Source organism: Anguilla anguilla, chromosome 14, assembly GCF_013347855.1.
Source record: "Anguilla anguilla isolate fAngAng1 chromosome 14, fAngAng1.pri, whole genome shotgun sequence".
Lineage (NCBI taxonomy): Eukaryota > Metazoa > Chordata > Actinopteri > Anguilliformes > Anguillidae > Anguilla > Anguilla anguilla.
Genome location: NC_049214.1, coordinates 18841987 through 18863448, shown reverse-complemented (window position 1 = coordinate 18863448; position 21462 = coordinate 18841987). Strand labels below are relative to the sequence as shown.

The 21462-nt window shown below is 42.3% G+C and overlaps 1 protein-coding gene across 4 annotated transcripts in view; it reads right to left on the bottom strand.

Moving 5' to 3' along the window:
* Positions 1–16837, bottom strand: part of LOC118212588 (tyrosine-protein kinase JAK2-like) — a 34996-nt gene extending 18159 nt beyond the window's left edge. Inside the window, exons 1-4 of one of the 4 annotated variants that reach the window (XM_035390610.1) lie at positions 16103–16837; positions 2494–2737; positions 524–647; positions 66–183 (exon numbers count right to left, since the gene is read on the bottom strand). In XM_035390610.1, coding sequence (XP_035246501.1) covers positions 66–183; positions 524–647; positions 2494–2713 — 462 coding nt within the window. In that variant the 5' untranslated portion in view covers positions 2714–2737; positions 16103–16837. Of the gene's footprint in view, positions 1–65; positions 184–523; positions 648–2493; positions 2738–15572; positions 15723–16102 lie in introns of those variants that run through there. The other 3 variants (XM_035390609.1, XM_035390611.1, XM_035390608.1) reach the window with 3 other exon arrangements.
* Between the last annotated feature and the right edge of the window lie 4625 nt (positions 16838–21462).

Below are 21462 nucleotides of genomic sequence, written 5' to 3'. Positions count from 1 at the left end.
CCAGCGCCGCTCCCCTTCCCAACCCCAGAGGTGCGGCCCCAAGCCTGCCCACTGAGGAGCCTCACCTGGCTGAACAGGTACGCCATGACCACGTCGTCCAGGACGGGGCTCTCCGAGTCCTTGGTGAGGCCATAGCGGTACGCCCTGGAGGCCTCGTTGCTGTACCACCGAGGGAAGTAGTACCTGCACGGGCCACACGGGCGCAGGAGGGGAGGGGGAGAAAGAGGAAGGGGAGCAGGTCACTCCCGTTCAGCAGAGCAGCGAGGCCACAGCATCAAACGGGTACAGCAATCATGACATCAGGAACATAATCAGATCATTACAACGCTGGTATCAGTGGTTTTACATTTCGACATACTCCTGAGAGGGCATTTTAAACAAGGGCAAAACCAACGAACAAACGGCATAAAAAAACAGATCTGTGAGCTTAAACATACTAAATTCATACTTGTGCAAAAAGTAAAAACAAAAACAATTTTGAGAAGAAACATTTCTGCAATTTCGAGTCAGAAGAAAAAGGTACCGGATTCTCAAGCGCAGGTCCTCATTGGCCGTTTCGTCCAGGCGGAAGACGTGGTTGGGCGAGAACCACATGCAGTCGCTCTCCCTCCTCAGGGCGAACAGGCTGAAGTACATGGGCGTCACGCCTGGGGAGGACAGGCCGACTGTGAGATCCGGTTCACAGCTGTGAACAGTTTCACACTCGCACACGTTAGTGTTCAGCGGACTGGGACGTGGCCTCACACTCGCACACGTTAGTGTTCAGCGGACTGGGACGTGGCCTCGGCCTTCCCCTCGGCCGATGCTTCCACTGGGGGCGAGAGGGACGAGGACCACAGAAACAGCTCCCCAGGAGCAGCCGGCGGGCAGAACGAGCGCCATGAGAAGCTCCTGCGCCGCAGGGCCGGGCAGCTGAGCGAGGCCACTGGGCTAAGACAGGACCGTGCCACGGCCACAGGCCGGTGCGCCTGGCCCGCACACACAGTTTGCGGCTCCGTGTGCCAGGGAGAAACAAAAATAAACTAGCAGCCCTGGCTTTTGAGGGCCCAGATGACTAGGGGGGTTAGAGTGCCAGGGATTGCTTACAGAACAGAGCGATTTATTATGTGCCCCAGATCAGCAAACGGACGCCGTGGGGCCCCTCAAGTGCAAAACAGTCGCATGTCTGTGACACAGGAAGTGCTGTAGCACATATCAGCACTGCAGTGAAAGGCGGCCCCATGGGACCGGAGCGAGACCAAAAAAAAAAAAAAAAAAAGTCAGAGTCAATAGTGGGTATGCTGACATGCAATAAAAACACCACACAGGCATGCACACGCACGCACGCACACAATGTGCCACGGTATTATGTGTGTTTGCTCCAGTACAACATAAGGCGTGAGCCTGTCATACAGACACAATGAAATGGAATGCAAAAAAAAAAAAAAATCCAGTTAATGGAAACTACGCTCAGCAGTTAACAACTAAAAATAAAACACTGCTATGGTATTGATCATAAAGCCTGCTCCACTGCTGCAACAAAGAAATCTGCTCCAGCATTAGTCTAATGAAATAATTAATGGCTCCGTGTTTACATCCCTGCCCCAGAGGCCGATTAAAGGCCTGTCTATTAAAGATAAAAGCCTGAATCCCCAAGCAGCCCCATTAGACTGCAGGCCTTCTGTGTCCACAGAGGACTGTAATAAGCGCAGCGTGCCAGGCACACGGACAGCCGGGGCCATACGAGGTGAACCTGAACACAGAAATAAGAGCAAAAAGAAGCAGAACTTCAACTTTCCACTGAGAGTGATGGTTCCTGATGGCCGTCAAACACAGCATTGTCCCCTTCGCTTGGCTTAAGCCTGCAATTACCCTAAAGCGCCCCTTTGTAGACACCACAATCAATGCTCACATAGCTGAGTTCACACAGCAGAAACATCATCAGAAACAAATGATTCCACTCTGGCAAATATTAAGTCACATGACGTATGTGCCCTTGAAAATCAGAATATCACTCCTGATCATGTGAGCAAAATATGCATTTCCAAGGTGCAAACTCCTTGCATAATAAGTTACAAAAATGTAAATTGCACTCACAATATTGTAGTAAAAGTGATACTTTATAAATGACCTGATGCAAACCTTAAGAGGAGAGCCCAGAGTTAGAGATAATGGCACTGCAGTAGACCCATGTTTGATGTTGCCACCCACATCTTTGGCCTCAGTGATATTTTGGTAATGCAGACATCATCCGGGCCGAGGTCCACGCGGTAGGAGTTTACATCATCGCACACGGAAAGGCCTGCTGGTGCTGCTGTCGGAGGTGTCAACATCAAGGCCGCCTGGGCTCACACAGGGCTCTGTGTGTGTGTGTGTGTGTGTGTGTGTGTGCCTGGCGACAGCACCGAAAGTTCTGCAGCCCCCGACGTCCAATCAGAGCCGGGGTGGGGCACAGAGCGCGTGTACAAGGGGAAAAAACATTTACCGCAGGGGTCACCTTTCCCAAACACTCACCGCACTCCTTCGCCGCGGCGATGCACAGCTCCTCGGCCACGTAGTCCCCGGGGGGGTAGGAGAGGACGCCGGGCTCCCTGCCCACCCGCCCGTTGTCGTAGAGGTGGACCCTGAGCACGGGCGCCGCCTTGGGGCCGGAGGCGCCGGCGTAGATGTTTCCGTTCTGGTGAAGCGCGGGACACGGCGGCGTCTCCATGTTCATCACCGTCACGCAGGCCATGAGAGGCGCGGCGATCACATCAGCCTGCCGGGACAGGAGGGCAGGGTTAACCCCCCGAAACACGCGCATCTGTGAGGGGACCTCAGTTCACTCTCACTCCTCACATTCACAACATTATCACACACAAAATGCCTTACAGTCTCTCAAATTCTACATTTCAAAGCTTCCTTATTCTGGCATTGGCCCATTAGTAAATAGGGCTGAAAGAGACCTTTGTACCACAAATATGGAATGGACATCGGAAAAGGCTTGTGCTCCGCACAGCTTCCAACAAAGACATAGGCCTATAAATCATCTAAGGAAAACACAGGCTCAGCACAAAATAACCAAAATTTGGGGTAGTTTTTATAGGTTGGCTTACTGTAATTTCTGAACCACACAGTTAGGCTACCTTCTGTAATTGACAGTTTGTTACGCGTTTCACTGGCAACAACAACATCCAATAGATCTGGAAATAAAGCTGAACTGTGCCTATGGCTATTGCACTTGCATCTTGTTATATGTTTGATGTAGGGTGATGCATATGGTTAAGGTTAGCTAGAGAGCAGCCAGCAGTTTTTCCATACAGTAGATACAGACTAGCTATCAATATGCTGTGCAGCATTACTTCATTTTAAGATTCACTTGTTTCTTATGACTAAAATTATTTCAACGCCATCAACCGTAATAGAAATTTAATTACAACCTTCTGCAGTTGAAATTTCCACTGAGTTTCAGGAATTCTCCCTAATGTGAATGTTTCACAAACCTAACAAATGCCAACAAGTAAGCTTCTTGGACCCCTTATCTGTAGTGCAGAGCTGTAGGAGAAGTATAAACATTTCTCTTTTTGCAGCTGCAACAACAGACACAGTGAGATGACATTGTCTTATCATTACTATTGGTTTCCTTCTTTGGTTTGTTTACTTCCTTTGTTTTCTTGCCGATCTGAAGGAACTGCCACTTTCATTTACCATGTGAATCTCATGTTCTGAATTCCCACGTCATCCAAAAATATTAAAAAAAAATATGTTTAAAAAAAAAAAAAAAAACCATGATGCTTTGCAAAGGTTAGCCTACTTGTTTCAACGGCTGGATTTTCACAGAAACGCGCTGTAAATGACTTTTTCCTAGCAACGTACCCCACACACAGAGCTGCTGAAAAAACCTTGACAATAACAGTCTCAGTGACCAAACAGAAACTCCCCTAAAGGACAAAATAAAAACTCCTGCTCTGATGTGCTGATATAGCCCTAAACTCAAGTCTTCCTTTGACCATTTCTGACTGAACACAAAGAACTTAGAGTCCAGGTAGTCTTAAATAAGTTTTTAAAAAAACATTAGACAAAAGGTTATAAAGCCATAACATTATTTATAAAGTTATATATACCACATTTCTGCATGTATAGATACCCCTTCTAGTTAGTGGTTTCGGCTATTTCAGCCACACCCATTGCTAACAGGTGTATAAAATCAAGCATACAGCCATGCAATCTCCATTGACAAACATTGGCAGTAGAATGGGTCATACCGAAGAGCTCAGTGACTTTCAATGTGGCACTGCCATAGGATGCCACCTTTCCAACAAGTCAGTTTGTGAAAAATCTGCCCTGCTAGAGCTGCCCCAGTTAGCTGTAAGTGCTGTTATTGTGAAGTGGAAATGTATAGGAGCAACAACAGTTCAGCTGTGAAGCGGTAGACCACACAAGTGCACAGAACAGGACTACCAAGTGCTGTTGCGTGTCATGCGTAACAATCATCTGTCCTCGGTTGTAACACTCACTACAAACTTTCCGTGGCCGAGCAGCCATACACAAGCCTAAGATCACCATGCGCAATGCCAACCATTGGCTGGAGTGGTGTAAAGTACACAGCCGTTGCACTCTGGAGCAGTGGAAACTTGTTCTCTGGAGTGATGAATCATGCTTCATTATTTGGCAGTCTGGCGAACGAATCTGGGTTTGGCGGAATGCATAGTGTATTGAACTGTATTGACCCGAATAGTGCCAACTGTAAAGTTTGGTGAAGGAGGAATAATGGTCTGGGGCTGTTTTTTATGGTTTGAGCAAAGCCCCTTAATTACAGAGAAGGGACATCTTAATGCTACAGCATACACTGACATTCTAGAGAATTGTATTGGAATGCTGACTGCGAGTCAGTCCTTATGCCCAACATTAGTGCCCAACCTCACTAATACCACCTTGTGGCTGAATGGAAGCAAATCCCTGCAGCCAGGTTCCAAAATCTACCGGAAAGCCTTCCTAGAAGAGTGGAGGCTGATGCATCAGCAAAGGGGGGGCCAACTCCATATCGATGCCCATGGTTGTCGAATGAGATGTTCAACAGAAGTGATGTTCAAGTGTCCACATACGTTTGGAAATGTAGTGTATATGCTTATATATGCACACTGCTGGTACTGCCACGCTCAGGCTGCTGGTACTGCCACACTCAGGCTGGTACTGCCACGCTCAGGCTGCTGGTACTGCCATGCTCAGGCTGCTGGTACTGTCACACTCAGGCTGGTACTGCCACGCTGAGGCTGGTACCGCCACGCTCAGGCTGCTGGTACTGCCACACTCAGGCTGGTACTGCCACGCTGAGGCTGGTACTGCCACGCTCAGGCTGCTGGTACTGCCACACTCAGGCTGGTACTGTCACACTCAGGCTGGTACTGCCACGCTCAGGCTGCTGGTACTGCCACACTCAGGCTGGTACTGTCACACTCAGGCTGGTACTGCCACGCTCAGGCTGCTGGTACTGCCACACTCAGGCTGGTACTGTCACACTCAGGCTGGTACTGCCACGCTCAGGCTGCTGGTACTGCCACACTCAGGCTGGTACTGCCACGCTCAGGCTGGTGCTGCCGTGCTCAGGCTGGTACTGCCACACTCAGGCTGGTACTGCCATGCTCAGGCTGGTACTGCCATGCTCAGGCTAGTGCTGCCACGCTCAGGCTACTGCCACACTCAGGCTGCTGGTACTGCCAGGCTGAGGCTGGTACTGCCATGCTGAGGCTGGTACTGCCACGCTCAGGCTGGTACTGCCACGCTCAGGTCTATTACCACACCAAAGACTGGTTCTTTAGCTGGGTAGGTCACCCCACAGGCCCTTAAATATTACTCTGAACTCATACTCATGGTAAGTGTACACCTTTTGGATTTCAAGTAAGGTCCCAATTAAACCAATACACACTGTTGATACAGGGCAGAGGAACCTGTGTTTTCAATGGAATGAATCTGACACTGTTTAAAAAGGGGCCTATTTTACTGTTCCTCTAGCTCACACAGACTCTGCACTAGTCACCTGGTAGCATGGTACTCTGCACTCACAGTTTAACAGACTTAATGAATCCATCACCAGGAAACTGATTTGCTTTCAGTGATTTGGTCAGGAAGTACACCAAAAGACTTGAAAATTCATTTAAAGTGACAGCTCATGCAAGATGAATACAAACAAAATTTTGTTTTGTCTTTCAATAAGCCTGACATACAGTTCTTATATACAAAATAAATCTATGTACGTCGAGCTGATATGCTCAAAACCCAAAAAAGTTAAACTTGCACAACCTTTGGTGATGTTGTATGGTGAGAGCCGACTACTTTCAATTTAAGTCATGGTACACAACTCTGAAACTCTTGAAACTGTGTTTTATCTACAAAAAACATCAGGTACAATGTCAACACAAAATGCTCAACTTCCAAATGCACTAGGCTACACGGTATAGTGACCAGTAACTGGGTAGTCATTTTGGCATCAGCAATTTCCTGTACACGACCGGTGCACAGACTTCCACTGATTGCTCTCATCAATGTTAAAGATGTTAGCCTTCTGTGGATTTACTGTTCCTACAGACACCAAATTCACTAAAAACTCCTCTTTGGATATACAGCACATCATATTGAAAAGCAGTCTTTTTGAGTGAATTATCACTTTAATATCCAGTTTGGGATTTTCCACACTTGTAAGGCTCAACCCGTTAGAAACTCAACCCTGTTTTAAAAACCCCCACGAGAACTACTGACTGCAGTTCTACATCGGTTACGAACAGGATGTTGGCACATCACAGGGACTTTTCCACCCCTTTACGCCGCATGTTGGGCCCCCCTGAACCTGCGGCTGCGTGTAGTCACTTCCCTGAAGCTGGCTCACGCCATTCTGGAGAATTCCGCCCACAGATACAGGAAGCACACAGGCAGTGTGCCTTCGCTTGCCTTGCCAGTAAACAAGCACACACATGCCAGTGATCACCCGCACATCTGCTACGGCACATTTGGCTCACCTGGAGAAGCAGAGGGAATGGACTGAAATTCCATGCACTGAGATTCCATAGCCATTGAAATGCTGGCCGTCGCGCAAAAGAAAACATCAGTGTGGCATTGCTGCCGCGCGTCCATTCACACTGTAAAGATAAGACAACCTGAATGGTAACTCACCGGTAATGCTTATATGAGCAAACTGCATTCAAAGAGAGCCTTTCATCTCAGGATCATAAAGAACTTCACAGAAAGGAGGGGAAACTTCCACAACCATCGCGGTGTACAGCACAAGGGTGATGTACAGCAGTCATTTTGTGCAAGAATGCACACCGCAGGTCAAATGGAGGTAGAGGGATTTATTAAGCCAATAAAATCTGACCAATAAAAAACGACCGGAGAAAGAGAGACAGGTTGGAATTTTAGCCGGGAGACCAGGAAAGCTCTGTGGTATTTTTATGACCACAGTGGGTCGAGATCTTGGCCTATCTATCGTCTCATCAAAAGGAGGCCTTTCCTACAGCACGGTACCCCATCGCAGCACTGGAACACTGGCTCTGTACTCAGCTCAGAGAGAGGCTGGGCCTACAGACCCTGCTGGGAACACACTGCAATCACCTTTTCTGAACTTCCTCTTCACGAGAGACCTGAAAACAGATGATGCGACTGAAAGAAAGAATGTTCTCATGTAGAGAGCAGCACTAGAGGAAACGCTAATGTCTGTCACAACAAACCCAGTTTCATTTTTTTTACTTCCATTCCATGACAAAATGTTTGTGGGTATCACTGAATTAACATAATTATGTTCAACATTTTACCACCTTCCATACAGGGGATCTACTTAAGAAAATAGCTCTTGTGCAAAAGAATAGCTTTGTACAATAACATCCCCAATAACAAATGAGGGTTTTTAAAAAGTCAACTTGAAGAACAGAGTTCAGATGAGGACAGAAACTGGATGAAAACAGTGATGTAACGGTTCACATCATAAAACAATGTAAAACAAACCTCCCAAGGCATACATTTCCATATATCATACTTCCGCTACGGGGCGAAACGTTTTGCTGAAACAGATGGTGGTAAACACTCACAGGGCTGGCTGTCCTCATGAGCCACATAAATGCTATAAAACCACGAGGACACCATTTATCACAGCATTAATACTTTAAAAAGCGCACGCTTACGTGTTATAGTATGGCCAACTTATATAAATCGACAACAAAACATATTCATTTTAACAAATATTCTTTCACCAAGAGGCCCATTTATAATCAGTAAGTGTACTGTTACCCAAACAATGATTTGTACTGTAATTAAGTCCAACCAGACAGATAACCTTTACAGTTGTAACTATGACATTATTCAAAAGGAAATTTAAAGAAAGAAAGAGAAAAAGAAAGGCTAGCAAAAAGAGGTTAAGGCCAAAACACAAAAAGCCCAGGAAGACCAGCTATTCAGTCAAAACACGTCTTTCTAATACATTGAGCAAAGACCAAAGCTCAAACACAAGCTTTGCAATGGCCAAAATAAATACTTGGATCACTACAGCCTCATTCTCAAAACGTCGCTCACGTTGGCTTCAACTTGTGCTCTATGGACTGAGCTGCCAACAATGTGCTGTGTCTGTTATCACCCTTCACATGGCCTACTAATGAGAAATCCACCGAGGCTTGATAACAAAACACATTCACAAGAACCTGAGAGTACTTTTTATCACATGCACTTCCTCTGCTAGAAAATCTTCCTGATTTTGCACACTATAGTCACGTTTCCACCGCAGGAACTTTCCCCAGGAACCAGGAACCTTTTGAGGAACTCCGGGCGTTTCCACCACAGGGACCAGGGTCTAAATTAAGAACTTTATTTTACCTCCCTGCTCGGGGGGTAGTACTTTCCAAAAGTCCCGGAACTTTTGGGGTGGGGCGCAAGCGCTGAATATTTCTGATTGGTTGACTACTCGCAGTATTTTATTTCAACCGCCATTTTAAAAAATCTGCAGGCGCAAACCGCTTTATTTTCATAATAATAACTTGAATTCAAACTTGTATGTTATGCGGCGCAGTAGCCTACTTTTGGTTACAGCCTGCCAATGTCTTGGAACAGATGAGAAATTAAGATTGAGGATTATAACGTGTGCTCTTCTGTTCTTTTCTTGCTTTAGTATTTGTTTTATAAAATGTTAAGCATTCGTGCTGGGACGGCATATTACGTATCAAAACATTTAAACGGTTTAATTCGGTTGCTGAATATTTCCTTCCGGATTTTCTTTGTTAGCCCATTGACTCAAACGTTCGATACAGTTATGTGAGCTATGCAGTAGTTCTGCTTAATTTACATTGGGGATACAGTAAAAGCAAACTGGAAATCACCTTCCGCACTTTTTGTCGGGGTAAAATAACAGGTTAATTCTAGTAATCGTCCCTTTTGCTTTTTCAGACTGCCATAATTTTACTCTGCGATTCTTCAATTCCACAAAAAGACCAGGAAGACTAGGGACTAATTTATGGTGCGTGGTTCACATCTGGAGGGCATACTTCGCTGCTCCGCTAGCAACTCTGAAGGAAAGCAAACGGTGGCTGTACCACTGCAATATTAATTTAAATTCTCACGCAATCCGAATTTTCATTCTATTTATTCTTGTCATTTTGAGATTAGCCTATATGGAATTGACGATGAGAGTTGAATTAATCAATTCAACAGCAAATTGTTTACGACGTGTGCATGTTTTCTGCTGTTGTTACCAGTTATTTGTGGAATGTGAATGCATTCCGTCACCTCGCATGTCAAGACATGAAAGTGAATGTTCGCATAAAAACATAATGAATGTGTTTGAGAGGATATATAAAACAGTTAGGCCTACAATCTGTATACTGGCCTGTTATATCCTATTTGTTGCATAACAACGGTCCAAGTCGAACTACCAACGAGAGTTTTGCTTGACAACGGTAAAATAATATGCCCAAACAGCCACGTAAGAATATTTCAATTTCAGGTGATGAAGTCAATAAAAATCAATAAATACTAAAGTAACCACATATAGTCATTGTTGGGAACCCGTTGTATAAGTGGAATAAACCCCTCCAGGCTGTCCCGGTTATTGGAAAATAATGTACTTCAGTGGTATGGGGTTACAGAAGAAATCATACGACAGATGGACTGACGACGACGTCGCTTTTTCACACGTCAGTGGACTAATTTGCCTAATCTTCACGGGTCTTTAGACCGTGGTGGAAACGCAGACAACAATGGGCTGAAGGAACCTTTTAGTTCCTTGAAAAGTAGCTCCTGGGACTAAAAGTTCCGGGTACTTTGGGTGGAAACGCAGTTTATTTATTCCTATATATCCTTTATCAAACAATTTGGAAAGTACAGACCCAATTTTAAGCCTATCCCATCCATGCAACTTTCTCCAGAAATGTGGGAGCTGCAGAAAGCGTGCAGCCAAACAGGGCTTCACCAGCTGTGTCACAGGGCCGCTGTGGTGAACAGTGTGCCAGCGGGCACCCGACAGGCCAGGGGCCTCACCACTGCCCTTTGTGACGGGAAATACCCTGGCAAGCCAAACTCCCTGGGTCAGGCTCCAGCCCTATGCAGCACATGAAGAAACGCCAAGCCACAGACAGCGCCGGCACAGTCAGAATTCAACAGCAGACCGAGGGAAGTCCAAGCCTTTCTGATCAGTTTATGACCAGCCACACAGTGCTTAACTTCATCTGCTGCCTGCAAAAAAATAACGAATAAAAACACTCATCCGCAATCCACGTAAAAATTCATTGTACTGAATACTGCAATCTGCTTCACAATTCAGCCTCGCACAGTTTGTTTCCAGGTTACAAACACATGAGAAGAGGTTGAAACACACTTGTAGCGAAGTGTAATCAGGGGCTCACTGGACCGTCAGTCAAAGTTAAAACAATGAAAACTGATAAATAACGAGATGCACCTGCTCAATCTCAAGATGGTGTGGTCTGAAACTGCACACAACATCTCGAAAACTGTGGTGCAGCACACGCAACTTAAATCCTGCAGTGGTAGTCAGGTAATGTTTAAATGTGTGTCGAATTTATTCAATTTTCCCCCCTGCAATAAGCACATCATTATTATGTCCAATTCATGCATTTGTTACTCTATCCTCCCTAATATTAGCCGTTCATCCATTTGCTTTTACCTTGCATTGTGTACAGTATTTTTAAATAGCCTATAGACTATTGTTGACAGGATTAGAATGACACCGTGTATCTCTGTGGGCATTTCGACATCATCTGCGTCATAATTTGTTATTCTGAGAGAATTCACCACAGAGATGTGTGCAGCGTTGCCACAGGCAACAGAAAAGAGGAAATGAGTGAGGCAAAATTCTCTAGAACTGCTAGAACACTCTGGGGCAAGACCAATCTAACAAACACTTCAGGAACATGTCAAGTCAGCCATTTAGGCCCATGCACTTTTCAGTTAATTCACAACGCACTCGGAGAGTACCAATATTTATAAGCCACACACCCAAGATTCGCAGTTTCGAGAAAATTAGTAAAACACAGTTAGAACTGCCCCCGGTGGTTAACACTCCTGCCATAGTTGGGTATTTCCACAATTAAATTGCCTGCCATTCTTGGTGCACTACAATATGGGTAATCTTTGGCTCTTGGCTTCTTTCAGTTTGGGTGCATTTTGGTCAAGCGTAAAGACAAACTGCAGCTCAATTCTATGCCCCCTACTCCTGGTTTCTTCATAGAGCTCCCAGCTCTTATCGTCCTGCGGAAAGAAAGTCGCTACTCGTCCACTGCTTATCTAAGGCCTAGAGGAAGCTGGGCTGTCCCTATCGCTACAGCCAGACAGCATCAACTCAGGCCTGAAGCCATACGGTTCCCTCTATCTGCTACTGCGCACACTCCAGTTATCAAACAGTAAGTCTCACACACACACAGAGCGTGACCCCTCTGTAAACCACTCCACACATCATAATCCCCTAAAGGCACACAGAACTCTCCTATGCACATACACTCCTACCACTGCCTGTGCTCTAAATTGTTATCAAAATACAGCACTCCCAGACACCATAACTGAACTGTCCGTTTCAACCTACGGTCAATATATTTTCTGCAGATTTCAGCAAATCGTAAGCCAAGACTTGCTCTGTGTGTGCGGGCGCATGCGTTTGTATAGTACAGTTAACTTAACTAATTACCAAATAAAAGTTCGATTATTACAAGGACAGACTGACTGTTGGCATTACTCTTACAGTGCATTTTGCTGCAGATGTGCAGCATGAACCAAATTGCCCTCTGATTTCTGATTGGCCAAGTTTGTCAATGTCACATTGGGATAAACGCCCTTTGTTTCAACAGTCAATATTGCATGTACAAACACGCATTGTGCAGTTATGCCTGTCACATCAATCAGTGAGAAACAATGACATTTGAGTCTAATTTAGCTAGCTGTAGCGATGCAGGACAAAGCAGCAAGAGGCAGGGATATATATTTTTTCCCTTGCAGCACTGGCTGCCTGTCAAATTCAGGATTGACTTGAAGGCTTTCCTTCTAAGATATTAAATGGCTTATGCCTGTACCCAGAAGCCAGGCTCATATCATTGGGAATGGGAAGCCAGCTATCTCTTCACTCGGACAGACTGCATCACCTGAAGGATTCCCCAATCAAAAACAGCTTTTAATTCTGTACTTAAAACCATAGTTGCTTGATACCGGGTTGTGGTCCCGACCGGACAATGTCATGTTGGTCAGAGTAATAGCTGGGAGAAATTCACCGGTAGTTTCTAATGAAGTCACGTGTCAGTTACTCGGTCGTGTACTCGGGGTGAGTGGGCGGGCGGGGTTGAAGACGGAGGAGGAGACTTCTTTGATTGTAAACACAAAACCACAGCAAGGCCAAAAAAAACTCAAACTGCATATAGCAAATTAACAATCAGACTTAAGGCCCAAGAATGTCGAAAAGGATTTGCAGTGCAGTCAGCTAGCAACCAAACTTGCTAGGCAACAATTTCTAAAGATCAATAAATCTAACTTCTGACAACTAATAATTCACCACCTCAATAGCTCGCCAGAAAAAAAGTCAAACAGAACAGCACCACTAGTTGCCACCTCCATAAGAGGCCTTGTCAAGTTCCTCAATGAAACAGCCTCAGTCAATGACATTGAAATACCTGGCTTGCTTAGCTAGCAGGCAATGCCTTGCTATATTATGTAATGTTTCTGTCAAATATGCAAAGATACATCTGAAGGCAGGATAAGTTCCCACTTAAGTCACCCATGCCAGGCTCCCTGGTGTAGCACTTCATCCCTGTATCATCCTTACAAGAACATACAACCTAATACTAACGCCTAAAAAAGTTATCAGCAAACATAGAGTTACTTCGGTAAACTGTGTTTTTCAATGTAGACAATAATTACATACAAAGACAATGTAGCAGCAGTCCTTGTAGTCCCCTGACTAAAACAGAAACTAAACTCCTGGTTTTGGAGAAACACTTTCAATGAGTGAGCTAATTACAGGAAATGACACGCATTGCACAGATTAGTCAAGGATGATGCTTTGAAGCCTCGGATCCTGTCAAAGCATGTTTTTTTCCAGTAAATAATAACCCCTCAGGTGCGTTCACTGCCACAGCACACTACTGCCGCCTAAGTTTGGGCCTCACCAAAACTTGCAGTGAGAAAATTTATAGTCACACTAAAGATGTGTAACTTAATGGAAGACTCTTTGACAGAATATTTCGGGTCACGATTTTTGCAGCAAAGATGTACGCTACCTGGTGCAAATCCCCAATAAGTACTCCTTGTTTTCAACTTTAGCCAGGCCTTATTAGACATCAGGGGCCTGTATCATGACGCAGGATGACTGAATTAGCTGAATAACTTAACTTAACGGAATACGGCCAAGCCACTCCCACTACCCCCCCCCCCCCCACTTTTTTCTCAGAGACTACCTCCACCACTATTCCATGCTGCTACACCATACTTGACACACTATTTTTTTTTTTTATTGTAACTAAATTCTTAATTTTATTCCATTTAGTTCATTTATTGTGTACCTACTGTTCTGTTTTTACACTGTCCTGCACTGTATTGTATGGAGTTGCACTCGTCATGTCTATTACACTTGCACTGTCTTGTCACTTGCACTATGTCTAGTCATGGGCATACAGCCCCGTCCTTGTCTGTATGTCTTTTATGTATATTGTATATATTGCACCAAGGACCAGGAGAAACGCAATTTCGTTCCAGTGTAATCTGAATGGTATATGGCTGGAATGATAATAAAGCTGATTTGACTTGACTTGAATAACTGAGTATAACCTGGAATAGCTCTTTTTACTTCAGTCCATGTTCAGGAATTTAGGAGGGATCTGGGTGTTACTCAGTGCAGTTATCCAGCTAACTCAATAACCCTGCTTCATGACACCAACAGATATCAGACTTTTTGGCAAATATTTAGTTGACACCTGTGCAGGGCCTAACATTCTACTTGAAATAGAAGCTAAACATATTTGTTTTGATGTGGTCATCAAGGAGGAACACTTCAAAAATGAGAAAAATAATTTCTATTAATTTGTCACAAGTATGCAACAAAGGTCAGGACAGTGTAAACAAAAATATTTTTTTATAATCTTGAAAATTGAAGTAAAAGAAAAACCATATTTTATTAACAAACAATAATAATAATGCTCCTTATTGCTAATTATCCATTCACACAAATACATATGCAAGCTGGAGAAGTTCTTACAACTTCCCCTAACTCAGGGAAATGACTAGGATCCATAAGTGACAAGTTTCACTACACTGCATTTGTTCAGATCACTGTATTATCATTCTTTCATTTTTGAATAACATTTCAAACCTTATTTTATTTTATTTTACAAAAGTTTACAAATTACGAATAGAGTTGCCGAAGGAAATGAACATACACATTGTTATAGACAACAGTTCTAGGCATAAACCTGATCTCAGAACTGCATAACAATTTCACATCTTCAAAAAGTATTAGTTTCAGTTTCCGTACAAAATAAATAACCGGTGGTTCATTGGTACACTTCCTGTCTCAGTGTCCCAGGAGAAGTTAAAGAGTTAAAAGGTGATCATTGCAAAAAAGTATGCACTTTCTCTTTATGGCCATTCGCAACAATACAGAACAACTGCCAATTCACTGATCTAATGGAAAGGTAGACTGTACACCACATGTTGGATGGCGAATCGGTTTTTAATTCATAACAATAGACTTGATCTCGTATGTTTCATTGACGACAACAGGAGAGAAAACTAGCATACACTATGAGAGTTCAGCAACTGAAAATCATGACCAATGACCCTCAAAAATTATTACACCGAGAACAAACAATTACACAAGACACTTCTGCTCTGGATGTAACAGAGACTTAATGAAGAATGACAATCATACTAATCAAACCAACACTGCGAGGACAGTTCGGAAATTCCATACCTAGCTAATGTTAGACATTCGTGACCCACATTTAGCATCCGATCCGAACTTTGTGAAAACAGATACTACCCATTAGCAAGCTAACACTGACAATCTAGCCAACGTTAGCAAACAATCTACGTTAGTACATGTTACAAGTACATGTTTCGAACCAAAATATACGAATTTAACTTACTTATGGAAAGCAAACGATCTGTCATTTTAAGTCCAAGAATGTCAAAAAGATTTTTCAGTATATGTTAGCTAGGAACCATATTGGCTGGCTAACACTTTAGAAAGATCAATAAATCTGACTACCGACAACTGGCTAATATCGCAACACCTCAACTGCTCGCCAGAAAAATTAGAGTTAGACTGAACAGCACCACTTGTTGCAACCCTCATAAGAGGCCTTGTCAAGTTCCTCATTGAAACAGCCTCGGTCTATGACGTCCAGATACCTGGCTTGCTTAGCTAGCAGGAAATATCTTGTTTAAATTATTTATGTATCGATAGCTAGCGTTTTTGTCACATATGCAAAGATACATCTGAAGCAAGAGAAGTTACTCTGAGGTAAAATAATTCCCAACACTGTATAGCAAGATGGCAACAAGACTAATGTAGACAGCTAACGTTGTCTGATATAATCGAATTGGTTAGACTAGCTAACTAAGTTTAGCTACCATTAGATAGCTAGCCAACGTTACAACATTCTGTGATACTTACTACTCCGCAGATATTCCGCTCTGATGAAATTCCGTCTTCTGATCTACCGTAGCTATGCTATTTTGGCTAAATGCCCACAATTGTTTACCAAGGTATTCAATGGTATTTAAAATAATTTGTTCGTCTTCAGTATGGTCTTTGATCCATTTGCCACGACTTGATCTTGTATAGTTGAAACGAGTTAGTTAGTCTGGCTTCGTTAGCTAGCTACCTAATCTTGCTTGCAAGCTGTCTGTCTTGCGAACAACGCTTTGCTAGCTAACCAACTCGCTAGTTAACTAGCCGTGTTGTGAAATGAAATACACAGCCATTGAGTGACCGTAAAATATGGCCCCACTCTTCTTATAAACGAGCACGTACCGCCACTTCCTTCACGAACACAAACATGAAATAGCCTAGCCAACTAGCTAAGCAAGTTAGCTAGCTAGCTAACCTGGCTAGATCAATCCATTGACACCGCTCTCCACAGTCAAGAAGTTTTGTAGTCCTCAGACACGGTCATATACTAGACAGTATGTAAAATCCTTCGTTCAGTGTGGCTAGTGCTAGGTTGTCAGAAGTCGCGTTGGAGGTGTCAATTCGATGTGACAGCTAGCTACTTATACACTTTGAAACAAAAATGTAAGCTTTCACGAATCAGACTACATAAAGGAACTGCCAGTGCCAGCCCAATACATTATTACTGCGCAGGCCAGGTACGCAAGTGCGCATCTCTGCGGACTGGAACGGAACTGAGCCAGGGCGTGCCGAGACAAAGGGGCGTAGCTAACCAGCTAGACGCTGCAACGGCGGTGAACTCCTTCCTCTTAAGCCGACGTAAATTTGCAGGTCAACACAGTACGTCTCGAACTACAGCCTATCGCAGCATGGCTGTGTTTATTGAACTAAACGCGCAGCCTCCAAAACTTCATACATATGTAGTTTCGAATTTTGCTAGGATTGCTTTGACATTTTCCCAAATACATTAAAACATTTTAAACTATTATTTTACATAGTAAAATAATTTATACTATTGTACTTATTTGGCTAAACTTTATGTGACTCAGTATCATACATCAATGGGGCAAACATGTCTGGGTAGTTTTGTAAGATTAAATATTTATTGAATAGGCCAAAATATTTCTAATTTCTATCTGTATTTATTTATTGCCCCTTCTCCGATAGTCTGTGGTCATTCTGGTTATTTCTATGGGAAACCCTGAAAAGTGCCAGACTCTTGGTGCTGTATAGGTATGAGGCATGCCACCCCACAAGCTGTAACTCGGCATACCTGCCATCCCAATAGTGAATCATTTTGCAGGGTGTGTCTTTTAGTGAATGTGAACATAAATATATGTGGTGTGGACACAGATAACATGCAATTCTGTACTCTTCAGAAAAGAAAACTTTCACTCAGTTAATTTTTTGGTGTAGTTACACTAAAAGGGGGGTCTGAAAGCATTTAATTCACTGCAGTGTTCTAACCAGATTTGTTAAATTAGGCAGTGACCATTAATAGTTTAAATTGTAACTGCACTGTAATTCTGGACTGTTCACCTTGCTATCTCTAGCCACTCTTACTAATTAGCCACATTGTGGGGCATTGCAGCTGAAAAAAAGTTGACCAACGTATGCCACTAACTGAAGGCATATAGATTGGGTTTGGGAGCAGTACATACAGATTAAATTTTTTTAGCCATAGATGAACAAAAAGGAAATTGTTTATTTGTTAAATTAATTACTGTTCCACACTGTTACATGAAGCCTGCTTAGACTGTTGCTGAATAAATTGTGTGTGCAGCAGTGCATTATGCTAGACAGGAATAATTCCTTGTCATTTTTAGCTGAGTTTTGCTTTGGGCTCTTCTGAGAGCATCACACTCAGAGTTGCAGATTCTACAGCTTTTCTAGTGTTATGTTCATTGCTTAGGAGAAAAATACTGTGGCCAGTAACTGGTCTTTAATGAATAACACTTAAAAAGGATCCACACATATTTTCTGTTCTAAGTTTTGATTATGCGTAGCATAAACTGGAGATGCATAATATTCCAATTTCATGTATCATGGCTTCATGTCACATTTGTAGATTTCACAGATTTCAGTATATATAAATATTTCTGTTTCTTAAAAGCACAATCCTGTTATTACAATTTGGTGCTGAACAGATGCTTTTATCCAGAGTGGCTTACAAAGTAGTACAGATATAAGCTACAGTAATGGTATTTAGCAGCTGAGGTTGTCTAATTTCACAGAAAATAAGCACAAAGTCTGAATAATTAATACTTTTTGATTAATCTGAAAAAAAAATATATCAATGTTCATGGGTGGTTCTGGTTGGATGGTAACTTGTTCCTGTATCCAGTGTTAATTTGTTTCTGAAAGCTGAAAACCTGAACAATGTGGACATCCATATGGCCACTACTGCTCTTTGGTTTATATGTGATTATGAACTGTGGAGTCAATTGCACCCCCATGTGGTCTTTTCCCACCACTACTCCTGCCCTTCAAAATATTTTGCTTTCCAGATGTCTCATTTATCAAATGTTTTTAAAAGTAGTATAGGGTGGAGCTAGTGAATATTTTTTGGCTTTGCCCCATCTCACACTTTTGCAATAAATGCAAAATCAGATACAATTCACCAGGGTATTAACCTCTTACACCAACCTGAGCAAACTCATATGCACATATTGGAGACATTAACCAAGCAGCTATTTGAACATACTAGTAGTCAGCTTACTTGCAAATAATGTTTTAAAGAGTTAATATGAAATTTATTTTATGGATAACATTGTCCCCATAATTTTGAACCTGAGCCATCCATGTTCACCATTTGTGTGTTTTGTCAATGAACAAAATCCTTGTTTTAGTAGACATGGATTCAAACTTCCAAACCTTCTTTACTTAATTTTTATAATAAATCAAGTCAAGTCAAGTAGAACTTTATTTGTCCCCAGTGGGGCAATTGGCTGTGCAGCAGTGAAAACAGTACCAAGGCAATTAAATACAACATATAATAAAGAGTAAATATATTTCATGAATTATTATTTTTTATTTTGGGAACCTGCTGGAATGCAACCATTTTTTGCATGAAAGTTTATAGAGGGGTATAAATGAATAGTTCATCTAACTAGGTCAGTTCAGCCCCAGAATTCAGTTTTGATACAATAAGATGTCAAATTACATATAATCTATAAATTCAAAAAGGTCATAGGAATTCAAAACCTAGTATTGTCAATAGGAACTAGGTATGCCTAGTTCCTATATTAAATTTGAATCCTAGACTCCTGTCACCACGTCTAAAGACAGTAAGTTTTACAGAGTGATGCCGCCTGACCACTTGTTGGTTCATAAGTAAAATCATCCTCGTCAATAGGGCCAGGCATCTCAGTCTCCAGACTCAAATCCAATTGAAAATTTGTGATTTGAATTGAAGAGGGCAGTCCACAAGCACAGACAGAAGGAGCTGAAGGCTTTTGAAAGATTCTTATTGGAGTAATGTTCAAAGATAATTAAAGTACAATGGATGACCATTCAGGAGTGTTGTGAAAGAAGAGTTCACAACTGAAGCAGTTTGTAAATATTTTACTTTTTTAGTAGATGCCATTGAATCATTTTCCAAAAGCTTTATGAATGAAAATACAGCTCAGTACATTCTTAATTTTATAGTCTCATTCACTTTTTACATGCCATAGCAAATATTCCCTGCACTGTCAACAAATGGTCCGGAATGCTGCCACTAGGCTTCTGACCAGGACCAACTGACGTCACGTCACTTCCTGTCTTAGCATCATTACACTGGCTCCCAATGAAATTTAGGACTGAATTCAGAATTTTTGTTATTATCTGTAAGGCTTTGTATGGTCTGGTGGCAGCCTACATTAGTGAGTTACTCCATCCTTACACCACAAGTAGGGCTCTCAGATCTCCCATCTCCTGCACTAAACTAAAAGCTAAAGGTGATCAGGCTTATAAAAGTTTCCCGTAAAGTCTGGTGCAGCCACCCTTTAGACTTAAGATCTGTGGACACCGTCGACACTTTGTGGCAGAAGGCCCCTTTGTATAAACTTGCTTTCATGTAATTTTTGCCTGTGCTGTCCCCGTATGTGTTTTTATACTATACAGTTTTATCTATTTATTTCCTTGTGAATAACTTTGTGATTTTGCTATTTTACTTTACTAGGTGAAATTTACTTGTTCATCTTTATTGAAGGTGTTTAAACTAGTTCTAGTGTAACTAGAATTTTTTTTTTTTTTTTAATGGAAGTTTCCTTGAATTAGCCAGCATATGAGCATATGACGGATATGAGATTGCAAATGTTGGTCCTTGCTTGAAAATGTCTTAATTGCGCTAAAATGCAACAGTTGAAAATGAAAGTTTAAACTTTATCATTTACAAGGGAAGTTATTCTAATAGGAATGTATTGCCTATCTAAACAAATGAGCAAAATTTGGACAACAGCCGGAAAAGTAGAGTATTACCAAAAACATAGCACAGGTCATAACAGTACATGAAAACACACAGAATGACTATAACCTCTGTCCATAACACTAGTTTCCTCTGATCTTTGCAATGGAGAAATGTTTCCAGTATAAGGGTAAATCCTGCAGCAGTGAAATGTGAAACAACAAACTTTGAGCCCTGAAGTGCAAAACAGAATCATACAGAAGCTAGTAACCCTGAAGTGTGGATGCAACACACAAAAGAGCAGTGACTTAGTTACATAAAATCTTTGTTTTTGCATTTTTTTTTTTTTCCTGTTCGTGTTTTGCATTTCAGTCTTCATTCTTCCATTTAAGTTTTTATACTGAACAAAGCAGGAGGGCTCAGTATTCGGCTTCTGGAGACAATGACGCTTATGCAAGTTGCATTTACAGGTATTTTTTTACAGCAGTGGGCTTGAGAACTTGCATAGCCATCAAGACATCAAGCTCCTTTTTAAAATTACATTCTAAATAAAAACAAAAAATTTTCACCGCCATTTCCAAACAGAAAAATGCAAGCATACCTCTTAATCATGTGGTTTAATGAACACTAAATGCAAGGAGGGAACAAAAACACACAAGGTCTAAAAATTAAAAAAAGCTTACCTTGGTTCAATCCTTGAACACAACCCCATCAGTAAGGAAAAAGTAACAATAAAGGGATAGTTCATTTTTTGGAGCTTTTTTTAAAATACTATTTCAGTTGCTGTATAAGCTTCTGTGGAGTTAGTTGAAGTGTATATATAAAATATTTTTGCTTAAAATCTCTAACCTTGCAAATGCCCTTATACCAGCCATTGTACAGCCGACAGGACATTAGGAACATCTGTGAATATCAAAAATACGCATTGCACATAAAACCTGTCTGACCAATCAAAAACATACATCAAAACAGAAAT